We start from the raw sequence: 16452 nt of genomic DNA on the forward strand, positions 1-16452 counted from the left end.
ACTCTCTCTGATGACGGGTAGACCCAGAAACACGTGTTAGGGAGTGGTAAGAGACTTAAATTAAATCGAAACGCAACCGTCTTCGTATATTTATCGTCCTTACTCGACGCAATGAGTACAAGAATGATGGTAATTTATATGGGTAAATTGTTGATGCATAGTGGAATATAAATATTCCCAGCATCGCTCTGAATGGCTTGATTAAGCTTGAGTATACAATTTACTTTAACTGCTATCGACACGTTTAACTTCATAAATTAAATGTTCAAAATAAGCACCATTCACTTCTTGAAAATCGCCGAGACGATTTTGGAATTTTCGCACAACATTTTGTACGACCTAGGGGGTTATTTTGTTAATTCCTTCCGTTATCCTAACTTTTAAATCAGCAATACTGTTTGGTCTATTAAAATAGACTCTAGATTTTAAATAACCCCATAAGAAGTAATCGAGAGGAGTCAAATCGGGGATCTAGCCGATCATTCGATAGTTCCACGTCTTCCAATCCACCTATTGGGAAAAACCTCGTTTAAATAATTTCTAACTATACGTGCAAAATGCGGAAGAGCTCTGTCTTGTTGGTATGAAATAGATCGATCTATCTCATTTGGATGATTTACATCAGGAAAAATCTTCGGCACTAAAAAGTTAATCAAAAAATCTAGATATACCTCACCATCAACTGTGCCTTCAAAAAAATAAGGACAAATAATTTTATTGTTAATGATACCAGCCCAAATGTTATTTTTTTTAGGATATTGCGTGAGTCTCACACACCCAGTGAGGATTTTCTCTGAGTTTGTTAACCGTTCCGTTTAAATGAAGCGTTGCTTAATCAGAAAAAACTATTTTGTTTATGAACTGCAAATCTGCGTTCATTCTGCCCATCATCATGTCACAGAAATCTTGCCTTCTACCGGGATTATCTTCATTTAACTCCTGAACCAACTGAACTTTGTAAGGGTGGTATTTTTCTTTATGAAAAACTCTCAAAATAGGTGATTTACTTACATCATTGACGACGGTTAGTTTTCGAGTTGTCTTATGCGGATTTTCCTCAATCTCCAGAAGTACATCTAACTTTTTTTCATCAGTAAATTTAACATTTCTACCGTGTTTTTCAATATTTTTTACATGTCCAGTATAACGAAACTTCTTTTCAATTTTTCTAACTGTAGACTGCGAAACTTGCTGACCAGGGTATTTATTATTAAACATTTCACAAACCTCCTTTGGAGTTCTTGTTTTATTACCAAAACGAATCATGCAAATGCCAATTCTTTGAGTCTCGGACAAATGAGCCATAATTAAATTTAATACGCGCACAAATATTATACTGCTGTCTTTTAGTAACTTCAAATACCTAAATGATAGCAGCCTACTACATTCATATCAATTGTTTATTTGGCTTTTTGACTAATATTTTATTATCTTCAAAGTTTTTTACCTAATGTTTAGCAGAACAAATACGAAAATACCTGATTATTTCTAAAGTATATTTTAATATACCAGGCAATATTGCTGATTTAAAAGTTAGGATAACGGAAGAAACTAACAAAATAACCCCCGAGGTCATACAAAACGTTGTACGAAATTCCAAAGTCGCCTCGGATATTGTCGAGAAGTGAATAATGGTGGTCAAGTTGAACATTTAATTTAATTGTAAAAATCAATTTTCTCAGTTATGATTGCACAAACTCAAAAACCTTTATATTGCTGAACAGAGGGCTAAAATCCCTTTCTAACAAGGTGCCACACGACCCCCTTTGTTATTTAAAATTGTCGAGGGGGTACTTTTAATTCAAAGGGGGTGCTGGAAGGGGATAATATTTTCATACTGTAAATTGTCAATTTCAGAATAAAAATCGACCTTTCAGGTTTTTTTTTCAGATAGTACATAATAACGCTAAAAATGAATTTATTCCATACATATGGACCGCATGGTATAATATTAATCATATTACAGCATAATATCTGAAATTGATGAAGCCGTAACACTCCATAGAAATAAATCACCTGGTTATGATGATATCACGCTTTTACAGAACATGGGTGAACCTGGTCTCCAATTAATATGGAAACTGTGCAATCAGATATGGAGACTCATTAAATATCCCGGTGATTGGTGTACTGCGCTATTTCCTCCAATTCATAAGAAAGGTGCAACTACAAAATGTAACTACCGAACCATCTTACTAATTTCACACCCAAGTAAAATTCTATTGAGAATCATCAAATGTGGCATGCAGACATACCTGAATAGACAAATACCACAAGGACAAGCATGCTTCGTTAAGGGCAAGTGCACAAAGGAGCAAATGATCAATATGTGAGAGATTAAAAAATCTCGAGAATTCAAAATTCCTAGGATTATCTACTTTCTTGACTGTGTAAAGTTAAGTGTTTTGTAAAAAATTCATTTTACTGAGATAAGAGTTTCTGATTATCTGTCAGCTATGGTGAAGAGCCTATATGACAATAATAAAAACAGAATAAGAGTTGAAAACCATAAATCCGCCAAGGATGTATTATATCTCGAAGACTCTTTAAATTCTGTGGGGAATATATAATGAGAAAAGCACTTGACAAATCTAACAGCAAAAAGATCCCAAACCTTAGAAATACAGACCATAAAACTCTAATAACTGCCTCCGAAGAGGAAATGTCAAACCTGGTACAACTAGTGGAAACCGAAAGCAATAGATGTGTTCTCAACATCAATAAATAAGCAACAAATATTATGATAGTCAATTCAAATACACTGCAAACAACCGGAACCTTGGGCCAGTTTGAAATGGTTAACGAGTTCAATTATCTAGGCACCGATATTAGTAATGCAGGCTCTTGTGAACCCGAAATACGTAAGAGAATAAGAATGGCCAAAAATGCTATGAGTCGATCATTAAAACTAGGGAAAGATCGCTCCTTGTTGAAGGATACCAAAATGAGATTGGCAAGTACCTTAATTTTTCCTACATTCAGTTATGGGTCAGAATCATGGACAATAAAATCGAACGATAACAAAAGAAATAACGCCTTCGAATGTGGTACTGAAGAAAAATACTTCGCAACTCATGAGCAGAACACAGAATAAATCTTTCAATCCTCTAAGAGCTTAACATTCAGATTCGACTCTCATTTATTTGTCTCTTAGGAGTCTTAAACTTGTTTAGACATATTGTAACAAGAAGTAATGATAATCTTGAGAGACTTATAGTTTTGGAAAACATTTAAAGTTGCAAAGGAAGAGGTCGCTTACCCACTCAATGGACAGATTAAGTACAGGAAGCCAGTGGCAAGATATTTTCTGGGGCCAAGAGAGCAGCCCAGGATAGAAGCCGCTGTAAAGAGATAGTTGCTCGTATGGTAGAAAATCACAACACTTGTGACAGTGCTAAAGCCAACGCTTCTCTATATAAAAACGAAACATTAGTGTTAAATCAACTACAAAAAGAAAACTACATATACAGGGAAGAAAACAAACCTGAACCGATGCCCACATGATAAGATTATTGAACAAGCCTACGATATGCGAACCAATTGAAGCACAGTAATTAATAAGGTTGGGACATTTCAGAAATATGAATTGATAAAAGCTCAGAAGGATAATAAAACAAGTAGACCGACCGACACATAGATATTTAAATAAAGGGGAATAGAACCCTAAAGAGAAAGGTGTCCAAATTGAAAACCGAAAACTAAGAATGTAGAGTAAAATTGTCAAGCTGCATAAATTGACAGGGTCTGCGTCAGTGCTATATATGTATATTCACAAATTTTTAGCAAGAGTTCGTCTTCGTTGTTAGTTTCTATGTCTCAGACATTGTCTTAGAAAACATAAGATTTCATCATTATCATCATCTTAGTAATTATCATTACGACAGATCTACGTATCGGATCCTATTTCTTCTAGTTATTTAAGAATAACCAGATTACGAGTATTTAATATTGGAGACTTGTGAATATATGCTATATCTCTATAATGTAGTGCGGCAGATATTTAGATACCAAAAAGGATTCTTTAGTTCTTAATAAAACATTGGAGTTATCATTGATAGGAAACTTAAGTTGAATGCGCAGCTCCGAATATCCAAAACGGATAACAGGCTTTCTTAGCTGCCGTAATTTGTTGGAATGATAACAGATATAGGGCAATGTCTACGAAGACAAACGACTCCTTTGAAAGTGTTTTTGTGTATTTTAGAAACACAAAATATCTGTCTTCAAAGTAAAACTGTATGTACTTTTCTATACCAATATCAAACAATACACTAATGACACCCCTTAAAAACAATTTTGTTTAGGTCTCAAGGTTAAAACTAAATCCTGTTAATATTTTTTTACCTCAATTAACCTGGGCCCCAAATCCCTGATATGATGTAAGTAAGAGCTAAGCACAGATTTTAGGTTTTTTAAGCGTTCTTCTTCTAGTGCCTGGAAGGTACTCGCACCACGTAATACTGCTGATTCCCATTCAAGTCTGAAATGATAAATTAGTTTGTATATGTATAAATTTTGAATAAAAATTACATCCATATATCACTAATATTTAAAAATCTAGTACGTTACGGGAAATTATCTTAAGATATAAAAAGGAATTATTTTACTAATTCTTTAACAAAACATACAGCTAGCTCAATGACTTCACTAATTTATTCTTCTCGTTTCGTGTTCATTTTCTGTTGTTAACTATCACCATGTCAAAAATATCATGAAATCATTCTTTATCACCAGCCGCTCGAAATAGATCATCCGCCTGATCTAACGTAAAACCCGTTCCTTGTAACCATCACAGTCCATCATCTTTCTGCAACTTATCCCTAAATATTGAGTCACAGTAGTTAGGTCCTTTAACGATATGATCAACGTAATCTGTTTTTCTTATTGTTATTTGGTTTACCAGTTCCCTCTCTGAATTCGTCATTTAAGCACCTCTGATCTAACGTAAAACCCGTTCCTTGTCTTTCGTAATGTAACCATCACAGTCCATCATCTTTCTGCAACTTATCCCTAAATATTGAGTCACAGTAGTTGGGTCCTTTAACGATATGATCAACGTAATCTGTTTTTCTTATTGTTATTTGGTTTACCAGTTCCCTCTCTGTATTCGTCATTTAAGCACCTCCTTCTCGTTGGTAGTGTGTGCCGTCCCCGATATCTTAATAACTTTGTTCCCCGATATTTTTTGTTCTTGCCTTTAAAGTCTAGGTTTCACCTAGGTAATGCCTTAAACAAACACCTGAAGAAATTGCGAGATATCTCAATTCTGGAGAAAATTTTTCTGGAGTCCCTGTTGGCGTTTAGTCCACTCCCATAGTATTTAAAATATTTTACCCGTTTAATGACTGCACCGTTCAGCACGAGTAGATTTGGACCTACATGTATTTTTCTATTGTCATTAATTTGGATTTTGTGGTATTGATATTAACACTTTCACGGCGACTTCCTAAGTTAAAAAGATTCACAAGGGTCTGAAGACAAATTGACTATTAATTTTTAATGATTTTTAACTACTAGATACTTTACTCTCTTAAGTTCTCAAAGTTTTAAATGTATAAATAAATAACCGTTGATAATTGTTACCTTGCTCTCTCAGCTCTCACGCAAAGTGAATAATACTCGATGTCGGACTTCTTCACAGCATCTTCTGCTTTTCGTTTTTTACCTTCCAACTGAAACAATTTAATCATGATAAAATTGAGCAACTCGCGTATTATCTACATGTGTGACACATTAAGGTATGTTATATTTATGTGTAGCCTATTTGGTGCCTAAAAAAGGAGAACCTAATAAACAAAAAAAACTTTATTTTTTACCAAAGATAAAATTTTTGTAGTGGAATAAGATAAAATTAATAAGAAACTTTAAAAATAGTTGGTATTGCTAAAATTCCCGTGGTTTATTCCCATTAAATAAAGTACATATCTAATTTTATTACCCTGAAAGCGATTCTAGATGATAGACTTACTTTTGCGTTTTCCTTATCTGTGGAATGTTGTTTCATTTGAGCCAAATGAATTAGACTAGAACTTTTGGAAATCCTGAAAAAAAAAATAACTTATAATTTTTTTCAATAGTAATACTCAACTCTTCGACAATAAATGTATTTATATGGGATTAAACCCTAACTGATTGTAATGAAAATTACATTTTACATTATTTGGTTTGAAGTTTTGATTTCCAATCCGGAAATCGTTTTGTAAATGTAAAATATAATTTAATTATTCGTTAGAGAGAAAAACCGAACTATTTTAGATGTGCTCATACGCTGAACGAATCAAAACTGATAAAGGAGCAATGAAAATACCGCAAATCAATAAAATCACAAAAAACAAAATATAAACAACAAAAAAAAAACAGAATGGATGAAAATCGACTAACTAGACAAATAATGAAAATTATAAACCAAAAGATAGAAGAGTTGCAAGACGCCCCTTTAAAAGTTGTAGCGAAGTTTGCTGCCAGAACCGATAACAAAAGTTTAAACTTCCGAATGATAAAGATGAAGACAATACTGATTAAAACGTTGTCTTGTGTGGAAAAATATTCAGACAAAAATATAGAATTTTTGAAGAATAATCGTCAACTCTTTATTTTTTATATTTTTAGTGGACTGATAATCACGATAAGCATCGAGAACCTTCGCGATGTATCGAGCGCTGTAGAAATACATTTGTCAAACAACGAATTAGAGGTGGGACTACCCCAGAAGATTAGAGAATAATACTTCTTTGATATATATATATATATATATATATATATATATATATATATATATGTAACGATGTTATCAGTGAGTGGAGTTGTTAAGATATTACCGAACTGTAAACTTATAAATAAATATATTTATATAAATTCGAACAGCTCGTTTTATTTAAAAACGGTACAGTTGGTGTCCGGTGTGAGATTTGAAAATAAATTCAGCAGTGACTTTTGAAAAAGACTTTTGAACTTTTGAAAAGTATTGTCGGGAACATTCGCGTAGTTCAGTAGTGATCTTTGTACGAAAGAACATTAAAAAAAAAGTACGTGTGAGCCTGACCAAAGATGCTGCTAGTAGAACTTTCAGTAAAACAGTTGCGTGAGCAGCTCGAAGAACGCGATGAAGACTGCAGCGGTCCAAGAAGATACTCCAAGAACGACTGAAGACTGTCCTCAACAAGAATGGAGAAAACCCAGAGACATCCCAGTTCCAGTTAGTGAAAGAAGCAGTTTTAACGAAAATAAAAAATGTGTCGCAAATGATTGAAGAAACTTCTACAAAAAAGGATATTAAATTTGAAAACGTCTCACAAATGATTGAAGAAACTTCTAAAAAATTAAAGAATCTTCTAAAAAAAATGATGATAAATTCGAGAACGTTTCCAAAAGATTCGATGAAACGTCTCAAATTATTAAAGAAGTAGCTAATTTCTAAAAGATTTGATAAAGTAGAAGAGAAGATCAAACAGTTAGAGAGCATGATAACCAATACAAAAGTGCTAACACCAGTTAATACAGTAGCCTTAGAACCGGTAGTGCAAGAAGAATCGCCTAGAGTCGAAACGACACATCATATGAGATTCAAATTGCCACCATTTGATGGAAAGTCCTCTTGGTCCATATACCTTAGACAATTTGAAGCTATTGCGACAGCCAATCATTGGACAGAACAAGAAAAAGCTATTTCCTTGACTGCTGCTTTACGAGGTGATGCTGCGGATATCCTAAGATCGATTCCTAAGGGTCAAGAAAAATGTTACCAGACCTTGTTCACTCGACTAGACAAACGTTACGGAGATGCCCATCTACAACAAGTCAACAAAGTACAAATAGAGAAGTAGAAGAAGTAGAATCCAACGAGCCAGTGAGAGTTTGCAAGAATTTGAAGCAGATGTTGCTCGTATAGCGCTGTTGGCCTATCCAGAGGCACCAGACAACATATTGGAAGAAATTGCTGTAGATACCTTCATCAATGGGTTGAGAAGTGAACTACAGAAAGCTTTACGACTAGCAAGACCGAAAGTTTTAGATGAAGCGCTCGCCATTGCCTTGGAACACGAGACAGCTAGTCGAGCTTCACGGAGATATCTAGTACGAACCTCTGAAGAGAGCGACGTATAAAACGATAAACGTCTGGAGGAAATCGTACGGAAAGTAGTTCGTAACATGATGCCGAAGAGACGTGAACCCAGATATTGGAATGGTAACGACGTAGGTCACATTCGTCGTAAATTGCATGAAAATAATACAACAGTCAGAAAGCTAGAACAGATCGAATACTGGGTTGGAAAAAGTCATTTAAATGCTGAGGCTCAGTCAAGATGGCCATACAGTGCAAATCGTAATCATTGTCTTGAATTAAAAAAACGACTTTGCCCCGTGAGACGAACCACCGTCATTAATGATCAATGGCAGCCTCAACAGCTACATCCTAAGAAGAAGACTTCTTCTTCTTAGGGTGCCTGTCCGTTCCGAACGTTGGCGATCATCCTGACTATAATAATTTTGTTGGTTGCTATACGAAATAGCTGTGTTGAGGTCTTTCTATACCATGCTCTCAGGTTAGCAAGCCAGGATATTCTTCTTCGTCCTGGGATCCTTTTTCCTTCGGTTTTACCTTGCAAAATGCATTGAAATAGCTCGTATCTGCCTTGATTTCTCATTATATGTCCCAAGTACTGCAGCTTACGGCTCATTACGATGTTGACCAAATTAGCAGTTGTGTTCATCCTCCGCAGTACTTCTTCATTGGTGACTTTGTTTGTCCATGGTATCTTCAGGATCCTTCTGTATGACCATAGTTCAAAAGCCTGAAGTTTTGATAGAGTGTCCGCCTTCAACGTCCACGTTTCTACCCCGTACAGAAGCACTGAGTACACATAACATTTAAGGAGCCTTATTTTTGTGTCTAGGATGAGGTCATGGCTCTTGAACACAGAACTCATAGTCGAGAATGCACTTTTTGCCTTTCCGATGCGACATTTAATCTCTTGGGTATTGTCCCACGACTCATTAATTATGTTCACATACAGATTTGCTCCAGTTATGTTTTCCTTGCTGATGATCATTAGCTTGGTTTTGCTGGTGTTTATATCCAGTGCATATTTTCTACTTGTTTCCGTTATTTTGTTCATTAAGTTTTGCAGCCCTTCTATGGTATTGGAAAACACTATTGTATCATCTGCATACCGCAGGTTATTGAGCTTGACTCCATTTATTGAGATGCCTTCATCAATATCTTTTAGAGCCTCTTCAAAAATGTACTCCGAGTACAGATTGAATATCAGTGTTGAAATTATGCAGCCCTGTCTCACTCCCATTGGATGCGTCGAAGTGAAAGACCTTCTTGGCAAGACATTAGTTTATGTAGTCCAGAAGTCAAGTGTTACTGGAGCCAATGGAATTGCCTAGTGCTGAAAGATGATCTTCTGTATAGAACCTTTGAGAACGATGATGGTACAGAAACTAAGCTTCAGTTGATTGTACCTAAAAGTAAAGTGTCAGAAGTATTGCGTCAGTTGCATGACGGTGCATCAGGTGGACACTTTTGTATTACGAAGACTGCAAAAGGTTCGAGAATGGTTCTATTGGGTGAACTGTAAAGATGATGTAGGAAGATGGTGCCGGAAATGTGAACTGTGTGCAACCAGTAATGGTCCAGTTGGTAAAAAGAGGGCACCCATGAAACAGTACAGTATTCTGGTAACCAGGATTATTTTACAAAATGGACCGAGGCCTATGCGATACCAAATCAAGAAGCTGCTACCGTTGCAGAGGTACTTGTTAAAGAGTTCTTTAGCCGATTTGGTGTTCGCTTGGAGATCCACTCCGACCAAGGGCGAAGCTTCAAGTCAACCCTTTTTCAAAACGTTTGTAAATTGATTGGTGTCAATAAGACCAGAACGACAACCCTGCATCCTCAAACAGATGGAATGGTCGAGAGGATGAACTGAACGATGGGTAAACACCTGTCCAAAGTTGTATTAGAACATCAAATAGATTGGGACTAGCACATTCATTTATTCCTAATGGCCTACCGCTCAGCCGCTACTACAGGCCAGACTCCCACTTGTCTGATGTTAGGTCGTGAAGTTCGTTTGCCCTGCGACCTAGAGTTTGGCTGCAGACCTTCCGAAGAACATGTTGCAAGCGAAGATTATGTCGACCACCTGAAGTTAAGAATGAATAACATTCAAGAACTTGCCCGGCAACACATCCAGTTAGCTAGTGACAGAATGAAAGATCTTGATGAAAGATAGGTGATCTTGTTTGGCTTTATAATCCACAACGTCGTCGAGGCTTGTCTCCTAAACTGCAAAGACAATGGGAAGCTCCGTATGAAATTAAAAAGAGAATAAATGACGTAATATACCGAATTACGAAGTTGCCGAAAGGTAAACCAAAAGTAGTTCACATAAATCGTCTTGCACCATATGCTAGCTCAAATGAAACAGAAGAAGCACGAACCCTTCAACATGAGATCAAAGATGACCGATCAAGCTTTAATGAGTTTACGTCAAATTACGCAGAGAGAAAGAGTGCTAGATTCGGCGTGACGACAGAAGTTCAGCAGGATCTTTTTAGTGTTCCGCATAACGTCTTTCTAGCCCACTGTGTTGCCCAAGATCTTGAGATGACTAAAGGAATCTCATCTGTATTTTATAAGAAATTCGGTCGTTTAGACGAGTTAAAAAATCAACAGCCTAAAGTTGGAAGAGTACTGAGATTAGAAGATGGCCATTGATCTTTGCTGTATATGGTGACCAGGAAGTCGTATACAGACAGGGCAGGCTACGAGGATATATGGCGTGCTCTAACTAATTTGAAGAAAATCGTGTGCAATTATGACATCAAGAATTTGGCTTTAACCAAGATAGGCCATGCACTAGATAATCTGGATTGGAAGATTGTCAGAAGCATGCTTGAAGTGATCTTCCGAGAAACCGGCGTAAGAATTACTGTGTGTTGCATTAACCCAAAGAGATCGTGTCCTTCAAAGTCAGTAGACTGTTATTTCTTCTTAAGGGGGTCATGCAGAGCTGGAGAGGCCTAAAAATTCCGCCATCCTGGGCCTACATATAGAGTTGCTGATCGGGACGCTTAGATCTAAGAGGAGAGCAGTGTTACGAACATGCTTTTGGCATAGCCTATGTAACAGTTGCATCTCGAAATTGCGTCGAGAACCTTCGCGATGTATCGAGCGCTGTAGAAGTCCATTTGTCAAACAACGAATTAGAGGTGGGACTTTTCAACGTTGAAAATAATACTTTTTGGTATATATATATGTAACGATGTTATGAGTGAGTGGAGTTGTTAAGATATTACCGAACTGTAAACTTATAAATAAATATATTTATATAAATTCGAACGGCTCGTTTTATTTAAAAACGGTACAATAGCTTGAAACGCAGAAGTAATCGTCTTCACAAAATATGGAAATGATATTAAATTAATATACTCTTTTGTGAAAATTCTCTGTAGAAAACACTTACGTTTGTTTTCCATATTTAGTAGTATCCAAAACGGCAGCATCTTGCAGTTTTTCATTTTCCCTGGCACAAGAATGACTATGTTTTTTACCTTTTGCCTCACTAGCTCTCCAGTCCGACAACAACTTCGATGCCTTGTCCACCGAAGACTCCGACTGTTTCCTTATCCTAAAAATATTAAATTTTAGTCAATTACAACTATTTGTGAATTAAAATTAACGTATTTTTAATAAAAAAAAAACGGGTGTGGTAGTCCAGTGGGACTACCAGTAGAAGTTATACTTCTATACACGCGTTCGTCGGAACCAATTTATATGGGAGTCAATCTGCACAATCATTACATATGTAATGCTATAGGTAAAAGAGAGCAGAAAGCGAAAAAGAATTAGGTATACAGGTATATGGTGCATCGTTTGCTGTATATAAACATTTGACCTGTAATAGGAGTATAGTAGCTAACTGAAGGATTGAATCAATATTTTAATGAAAATATATATTTTTATTTTCATATATGTATAAAAGGACTTGAATGCAAAATTTTTTTTTACAGATACTCTGCAGTAAAATTCATTATTAATTTTGTTATTAATATAAAAACACAATACAATACACTGCAACATAATTCAATATAATATTACAATACCAATTAAAATGCAATATTCATAAGTATTTAAAAATGACAATATACGTAACTTACTTACGCATATGTTTAAATTACCATAATAAAAATATTAATAAAAAAAATATTGATTGGTGATACAACTGTCAATTTATCTGACATTGACAAATATAATATTTAATTGTTGTTTGTTGTGTATATAAGTACACATTTGAACTTTCTTGAGATATTTACAAGTTTTAATTTATAATTTAATATGCCTAACGGGACTTGTTACTTCCGTGCAAATTTCCGATTCACTCCCGTGCAAATTTCCAAAGTCGAACGCGCGTATAGAAGTATAACTTCAAAAACCAACAACTCGGATTATGTTGTAAATTTTCGTTTTATTTTGAAATTTAGCATTTTTGCGTACATTAAATATATTTAATAAAATTAACGTGGTGTTTTTAAATATTTCAAAAATAAAAAAGGAAATTCATATTGGGATTCGAACTCACATCCACCAGTGTATGAACCAAACACGTAAAATATTTGCCAATTAGACATGACACAAACATATTTTAAAATTGATGGTTCTCGGTCATACAGTGATTTATTGAGATTATTATTTTGAAATACAAAAGACTAAAATAATTATGAACATTTAATAAATAATACAAAACATATCACATAAATAATAATATGAATAAATATTATATTATATATATAGAATATATATATATATATATATATATATATATATATATATATATATATATATATAATATTAAATATATATACAAAAGGAACATTTTTATTCTCGAGAGAGGAAGAGAGAGAAAATATATCTTCTGTCTCTCTCTTACTCATTATCTTACATATGTAATGATTTCACCGATTCACTCCCGTACAAATTTCCAACGTGGAGCGCGCGTATAGAAGTATAACTTCAAAAATTTATGAATATTTCTTTAAAAAATTGTATTTAGTAAAAATTATATTTGTGTTATGTAAATTATAATGTGTGTAAATTATAATTTTATTTTATTGTTTAATTTTAGACCTCCGCTTAATATTCACATATCTTATGCAATAACTAAGTCCGGATTATAACCATTTTACATTTTTTACTGATAATTTAAGATTTTTATCAATAATACTTATCTTACAAATGTTTTGCTTATCTTAGATTCCAATCGCTAAATGGCCATTAAGAGAATAATTTCAAATTAATTTTTAGGTGTTTAATTTGCTAGGTTAAAATATGTCTAAGAACATTTTTACATGGATTGCATTCTATCCTGATCTGTATTGATAGAGAAAATATTTACTGCAAACCTTAAGTAACCAAGTAGTAAAATTGAAGTACAATTGATTGACACACAAACTAGTGTTTAAAAAAGTTCTATAACCTACCTATGTCCCAAAAGTTTTGTCAAAAAATATTTATCGGTTTTTTTAATGAAAAAAATTATATAAATACCAACAGTTATTATAAGATTATAACTCAATACTTAACTAATCTGTACTATCGAATTATGTAGAGTGGTCCTTTCTACTCTACCAGACGCAAATTTCTTGGAATATCTCTCATGAGGCCATGAACGGAATTCATATCAATTTTTTTTAATTTTTTGTAAATTTGCCGTCTTAATTGTTTTTTAACTTGGGCTTCACAGCCTCCATACCTTTCTAGAGTAGTAAAGACAGTCTTCCTAGACAGTAAGACCAAAAATCCTCTAATGGACGTGCCTGCGGTAAGTTTGGAGCATATTCGTTTTTGGGAACAAAAGGTATATGGTGTTGTCAAAACCGGTTTTTGGGTATCTCTTGAGAAATGACCTACTGCTTGGTTCGGCCAAAACATGATATCGTAATTAGCATGATGTTAGTGGAAGCAATTTTGAAAGAAAGTTATCAATATAGCTTTGACTATCCAAAGCTTCACCCCTCACTTTTTCTACAAAAGGTCGTGATATATCACTGTTAAAAATTGCTTACCAGACAAGGATTTTATCTGCAAATTTTGTATTCTTTTTGTATCTAACATTGTCAGGGCACTTTGCTACGTTGTCCGTATAAAAACCATCATTTCACCTAATTTTAGAATTACTTAAAGTAAAATATTTTTGAGCGAACAGCAGTTGACGAGAGCATCTTGGTAAACGAATGAGTTGCGATCGAGAGTTTTTGTGAAACTAACATCGCTTTCGATATTTAAGACTATTCCTCCTCAATTCCAACGATATTGTACTGTTATAAGATCTGTATTGACGAGCCAGTCTCCTCGTTGACATGCCAACCTGATTTTTTGCTCTTCTCACCAACATCTCTAACCTCTGAGCAATAAATTCACGTGGTCTTCCGTTTTTTTAAGAGATTTAGGACATGGTATGCTTGCACTCCACTATTGTTCTATGAATAGTTCTGCTACACACTTTTGTTTGCAAAGGCAACTTGATATTATTTTGTTTTTGTTAGTATTTAAGCCAATGTATTTTGTGCCAAAACTTTTAGGATTTGCGTTAGTAGGTGTACCATTTAAAATCTTCAGCAACAGAAGGCGTTTCTAAAATTAAAATGTAACATCGTTCTTACGGACTACAGCAAATAAAAAACACGACATTCTTCAACAAATTCTTGACCACATACAACTCTGTGAATATAGGAAAAAAGTAAAAAAGGTAAAAACAATGGTCCTTTTATTTGTTAAAAAAAAAACCTAAAGCTAAAAAACCAACGACGAAGACTTCAAAAGAGACTTATGTGCAACCTTGATGGCAGCTAATATTCAGAACACTACTTTTTCATCACGCTGGGTGAAACAACAGAATACAGAAAATTTTATGAAAAATTATGAAAATCTTAAATTGTTCCTGTTGATATATATATATATATATATATATATATATATATATATATATATATATATATATATATATATATATATATATATATATATATATACAGTGTGTCCGTAAAGTATGGAATAAACTCGATATTTCTTAAATGAAAAGCCTTTTAAAAAAAGTCTAAAACACGTCGATTTTTAAATTTAATGTTCTACATTCTACAATAAAATTTCATTATACTAAGTGATACACATTACAGTGATGATTTTTTTAGATCGATAAAAATGAGCTGATTCCAAAAAAGTATAATACTGGGGGTCTAATGAAGATAATTTGAAAGATATGCGATAAGAAAATTAATTTATCAATTAATTTTTATTGATTTATAATATTAATAAATTATAAATAAAAAATAAATTATAATAAATAACTTGAAAGTAATCCAGTAATTAATACATGACTTAATCTTAAATGTTCGAATTAGAGCCCTTGTTTTATTTGACAGTAACCCAAACGTTGTACAAATTCTTGTAGAACCTTGTTTATGGTTTCTTGAGATATATTGTTTATTTCTTTACGAATTCTTGTTTTTAAGTCTCCAATATTTACAGGTTTCGTTTTATAAACAACATTCTTTAAATGACCCCAAATAAAATATTCCAAAGGATTGAGGTCTGGCGACCTCGCTGGCCGTTCAATGTCCACGTCTTCCAATCCACTGTTCGGAAAAATTTCGTTTAGGTACCTTCGAACGTCTAAAGCATAATGGGGAGACGCACCATCCTGTTGAAATCATAAACTTTTATTAAAACCTCCAAGATTAATTGTACTGGGGGATAATTTAACTAAAGTAGGTACGAGATACCCACTTAAAATCTGAAGGTAGGCTGACCGTTTAAATTACCCTCGAAATAGTAGAGTCCAATGACTTTATTTCTTACAATGCCAGTCCATACGTTTACTTTTTGCGTGTATTGTGTATGATGTTCCCGCATCCAGTTGAAGTTTTCTTTTGCCCAGTATCTACAATTCTGACGGTTGACCTGGCCATTTAATTCAAATGTAGCCTTATCAGAAAAATTAATATTTTGAACCAAGAGAGGGTTTCGCAAAATTGTATTCTTTTATCTGGATCATACTCGTTTAATTCCTGTACAACTGTGCATTTTACTTACTTTACTTTACTTTACTTTACGTACTTTGTGTACCGTTGTTTTGCAAACATCGAGATCACTACTAACCTTACGAACAGTAGTGTGTGCATCTTCTTCAAAAGCAAGTAGAACATCTAATGTTGTAACATAATTTACAGAGGGACGACCTGATTTGCGTGCATTTTCAACTGTACCAGTTTCACGAAATTTCTTTTCAATCTTACTTACTGTTGACTGCGTGATGGGTATTTCTGGACATTTATCATTAAATAAATTACACACTTCCATCTGAGTTCGCGATTTGTCTCCATACCCAATCATCATGAGTATTTCAATTCTTTGCTTTACACTCAAATTCATTTCTACTTAAAATT

General features: G+C 34.1%; 1 protein-coding gene across 2 annotated transcripts in view; it reads right to left on the minus strand.

Annotated features, from left to right (window-relative positions):
* Positions 1–16452, minus strand: part of Nost (Nostrin) — a 410702-nt gene that overhangs the window by 18660 nt on the left and 375590 nt on the right. For both annotated transcript variants that reach the window (XM_072540547.1, XM_072540546.1), the window contains exons 5-8: positions 11475–11639; positions 5969–6041; positions 5584–5672; positions 4345–4480 (exon numbers count right to left, since the gene is read on the minus strand). In XM_072540547.1, coding sequence (XP_072396648.1) covers positions 4345–4480; positions 5584–5672; positions 5969–6041; positions 11475–11639 — 463 coding nt within the window. The remainder of the gene's footprint in view (positions 1–4344; positions 4481–5583; positions 5673–5968; positions 6042–11474; positions 11640–16452) is intronic.

The sequence above is a fragment of the Diabrotica undecimpunctata genome, chromosome 8 (genome assembly GCF_040954645.1).
Source record: "Diabrotica undecimpunctata isolate CICGRU chromosome 8, icDiaUnde3, whole genome shotgun sequence".
In the NCBI taxonomy this organism is placed as follows: Eukaryota; Metazoa; Arthropoda; class Insecta; order Coleoptera; family Chrysomelidae; genus Diabrotica; species Diabrotica undecimpunctata.